Source organism: Fonticula alba (assembly GCF_000388065.1).
Source record: "Fonticula alba strain ATCC 38817 unplaced genomic scaffold supercont2.3, whole genome shotgun sequence".
Classification (NCBI taxonomy): domain Eukaryota; order Rotosphaerida; family Fonticulaceae; genus Fonticula; species Fonticula alba.
In genome coordinates, this window is record NW_009242973.1 from 2,364,711 (window position 1) to 2,368,175 (window position 3,465).

At 65.0% G+C, this 3,465-nt stretch overlaps 2 protein-coding genes across 2 annotated transcripts; one reads left to right on the forward strand and one right to left on the reverse strand.

The window, feature by feature from the left end:
- Window positions 1-62: 62 nt before the first annotated feature.
- Window positions 63-1,882, forward strand: H696_02281 (hypothetical protein). Its single transcript, XM_009496184.1, has 5 exons — window positions 63-271; window positions 427-870; window positions 1,053-1,282; window positions 1,428-1,573; window positions 1,743-1,882. Exons 1-5 carry the CDS (start codon window positions 104-106, stop codon window positions 1,856-1,858), a joined length of 1,104 nt encoding a protein of 367 aa, XP_009494459.1. The 5' UTR covers window positions 63-103; the 3' UTR covers window positions 1,859-1,882.
- A 257-nt stretch (window positions 1,883-2,139) lies between these two features.
- On the reverse strand, window positions 2,140-3,195 carry H696_02282 (hypothetical protein; the record flags this gene model as incomplete). Its single annotated transcript, XM_009496185.1, has 5 exons — window positions 2,140-2,440; window positions 2,523-2,574; window positions 2,697-2,835; window positions 2,967-3,034; window positions 3,141-3,195. The coding sequence occupies 5 exons, from the start codon at window positions 3,193-3,195 to the stop codon at window positions 2,140-2,142; spliced, it is 615 nt and encodes a 204-aa protein (XP_009494460.1).
- Window positions 3,196-3,465: the final 270 nt, after the last annotated feature.

Sequence of the window (3,465 nt, forward strand, 5' to 3'; positions counted from 1 at the left end):
TCGTCTCCCCTCGGCACCCGCACACGCCCCTCTCCTTTCCGCTCCTCTCTCCCGCCCTCGCGCCCCCCCCCCCCCTCCCCCCCCCTTCGCCCCCGTTCACGCGATGGCACACGTCGGGCACCACGTCGGGCACCACGCCCACCACGTCCCGGCCGCGCCGGCGGCCGACGCCAATGCCGTCATCCTTGCGACGGCCGGCTACGGCGACAAAATCCGCTTCTGGGAGGCCCTAAGCGGCATTTGCTACCGGACCATCCAGCACACGAACTCCGTACGCCCGATCGCCCTCTCTCTCTCTCTCTCTCTTTCCCTCCCTCCCTCTCTCCCTCCGTCGGGGCCCTGTCCCTCCGGCCTTCCCCCACCGGCGTGGGAAGTGGCCGCCCCCGCTCATCCCCCTCCTAACATGACATCCATTCGCCACGCCAGCACGTCAATGCTCTGGCCATCACCACCGACAAGCGGTTCCTGGCGGCCGCCGGCCACGGGTCGGTCCGCCTGTATGACCTCGTCCATCCGACCAACAGCCCGATCTTGGCGCTGGACGCCGCACACCCGAATGCGAATGTCACGGCCCTCGGCTTCCAGCGCGATGGCGCCTGGATGTTTACCGGCAGCGAGGATGGCACGGTGCGCGTGTGGGATTTGCGTGCGCCCCCGGGCAGCGCGGCCGGGGCCTCCTCCGGCGGCAGCGGAGCCGGGGCCTCCGGCGGCGGTGCCCCGAGCGCCGGTTGCCAGCGCAACTACTCCCACCGCGGGGGCGCGGTCAACTCGGTCGTCCTGCATCCGAATCAGGCTGAGCTGGCTAGCGGCACTCAGGCCGGCAGCATCAAGATCTGGGACCTGACAGCGAACGCCTGCTCGCATGAGCTGGTACGTCGCGCTCTCGCAAGGGGGAGGGGCATGGGCGAGGGCGTCGGTGGCGGCTGGCCTTGTCTCCTCCTCCCCCTCCTCCTCCGGGTCTTGGCCTTTTCCTTTCCTCCCCCGGGGCTTGCTAACCACCTTGTCCGCGCATTGGGCATCCTCCCTCATGTCCTTCCTCCTGCACCTATCAGGTCCCGGAGGAGCATACGCCCATTCGCTCGCTGCACATCAGCGCCGATGGCGCGCACCTGGCCGCGGCCAATGATGGTGGCCGGACATATGTCTGGCGCTTCTACGAGCGCCCTCCCCAGGCTATGGCCCTGCCAGACCAGCCGCCCGAAGCGGCGGAGCTCATCCCCCTGGCCGCGGTTCAGGCCCACAACCGGTACATCCTCCGGTGCCTGTTTAGCCCAGATGTGAGGTATGTCCCTGCGTGGTCTTCCGGCCGGGCCACAGTGCCCCGTGTCCTTTTCTTCCTTCCCATGCCCCTTCTCCCACTTGCCTTTGCCCTGTGCTCATGCGTTTGTCCTTCGCCCGCTTGCCTGGGGCGCCACCACCTGAAACAGGTATCTGGCCACCACCTCGGCCGACCATACTGTCCGTCTGTTTGACGTGGCCAACAACTTCACCCAGGTCCGGCCGCCGCTGACTGGGCACCGGCGCTGGGTTTGGGACTGCGCATTCAGTGCTGACTCTGCCTACCTTGTCACCGGTATGTTTTGGCTGCGCTCCCCATGCTCGCCCATGTTTCCTGCTTGTGAGGCCCGTCACTGACTCCATCCTGCCGATGCTGCTGCTGCTGTTGCTGCTGCTGCTGCTGCTGCTGCTGCTGCTGCTGCTGCTGCTGCTGTTGCTGCTGCTGTTGCTGATCTCTCTTTCAGCGAGCTCTGACAAGACCGCCCGGCTGTGGGACCTGTCAACCGGCGAGACAATCCGCACATACACTGGACACGAGAAGGGATGTACCTCGATCGCGCTCAACGATTATGGCCAGTAAATACGCCGCGCCTCTCCACGCCTTCCCTCCTCTCCCCCCCCCCCCCCCACACACACACGCCTTCTCCACCTCTCGCCACCTCTGTATGGCACGTGCGCATGAGTGCGCGGAGCTTCTATCCAGTTTCCCCGGCCCGCCGTCTGCGCAGTGCCGTCTTGTCTGTCCTTGTCGTGCCTCTCTGGCTTTCTCTTTCCCACCGATCTTCACACTTGTTCCAGGTGCAGCTGCAGTTTCATGGAATTGTTTGTCTTTATTTTCCCTCAACAAAATACACCATACCTCTAATTTCCCCGGTGGCCGCCAGCCAGCTCGAAGGCCAGGCATCCATAGATCCCGGCCAAGTCCAGCTGGACATCCTCTCCCTGTTCGCTGGTGGCCAGACATTGGCGGGCCCAGACATCGGCCCCCCGGATGTCGGCATTCTCGGTGCACACCCCATCGGCGGCCATATCTCGGCCCAGGGAGAGGTATCGCCGGCGGACACGCGGCCGACCAGGCTGCCAACCGGCGCCCGGAGGCACTGGCGTTGTATCGGCCCACCGATCAAGGCTGGTCTGGGAGGCGAGGGCCTCCGCCAGGAGTCTGGCCAGATGGGCGGCGGGCAAATGGCCGGGATGGTGAGCCACTGGTGGCTGTAGTGCTTGGCAGGGTGGCTAAGACGTACTCCTTGATTTCGATCGAGCAGATTGCCTGTAGGCAGTCGGCTGGCGCGCGCTCTGGCAGGAGAAGCTCGCACATTTCAACCAGGACGGGCATTTGGTCTTCGCATGTGAAGCCGGCAGGAGGGCATCAGCATCCGGCACAGGGAGCAACGGAGGCCAGGCGGGGCTTCGCGCACCGTGGATGATCATTGGCGTGAGTTGCTCAGCCGAAAGCCCCAGCGCTTGGATGATCAGCAGCAGCTGGGACAGCTCATCGCGATCCCATGGGTCATTTCGGGTGAGCACGCGCGGCTTCATGGCCGGCCGGATGGGGTCCTGAAAGTGTGTGCGGGGACATGGCCCGGGCAAATGAGAGTGAATGAGTGGCAGGCGCATCAGCACATGAGAAGGAGGGCAACCGGCGGCAGGGCCGGGGAGAGGGGGGGGGGGGGGGGGGATGGGCGTACCCGCTTTATTTCGACCGACTCGGCAGGGGTCTCGGAATGCCCGCCATCAAAGTCATTTGCGGCGTTCACTGGGCGATCGGCACAGGAACGGAGATGCAGGCGCAAGGGTCAGCAGGGGAAAGGCAGGAGTCAATCAGGCGAGGAGCAGCGCGAGCAGGAATCTCACTCGCGCACAGATGCGCAGGATGGCATCCTGCGGAGGGCCACCAGAATCCGGCGACGGTGCCATTCGGTGATATCCCGGTCGAGGAAGAGGGGGTGACACACTTGGTCCAGGAGAAGGAACGAAGGAGGGGACCGAGCGAGAGGGGGAGAGTACGTGCGAGCGCGGAGGAAGGTGGAGGGCTGGAAACAGGCAGGTCTGCCGCCCTGGGGGTGAGCGGGAAAAAGGGCCTCGGGTTAGGGGCACCTCCTGGTCACATGCATATGACCTCAGTCACGCCGATCGATCTGCGCTTTTCACACTGCAGACGAGGGGGGGGGGCGAAATTTCGACCAT

Bases quoted from the DNA above. Each gene is read 5' to 3' on its own strand.
- H696_02281 (XM_009496184.1), top strand. From the start codon at position 104: ATGGCACACGTCGGGCACCACGTCGGGCACCACGCCCACCACGTCCCG. The intron at 871-1,052 runs GTACGTCGCGCT...TGCACCTATCAG, and splicing joins ACGCCTGCTCGCATGAGCTG to GTCCCGGAGGAGCATACGCC. The intron at 1,574-1,742 runs GTATGTTTTGGC...TCTCTCTTTCAG, and splicing joins CTCTGCCTACCTTGTCACCG to CGAGCTCTGACAAGACCGCC.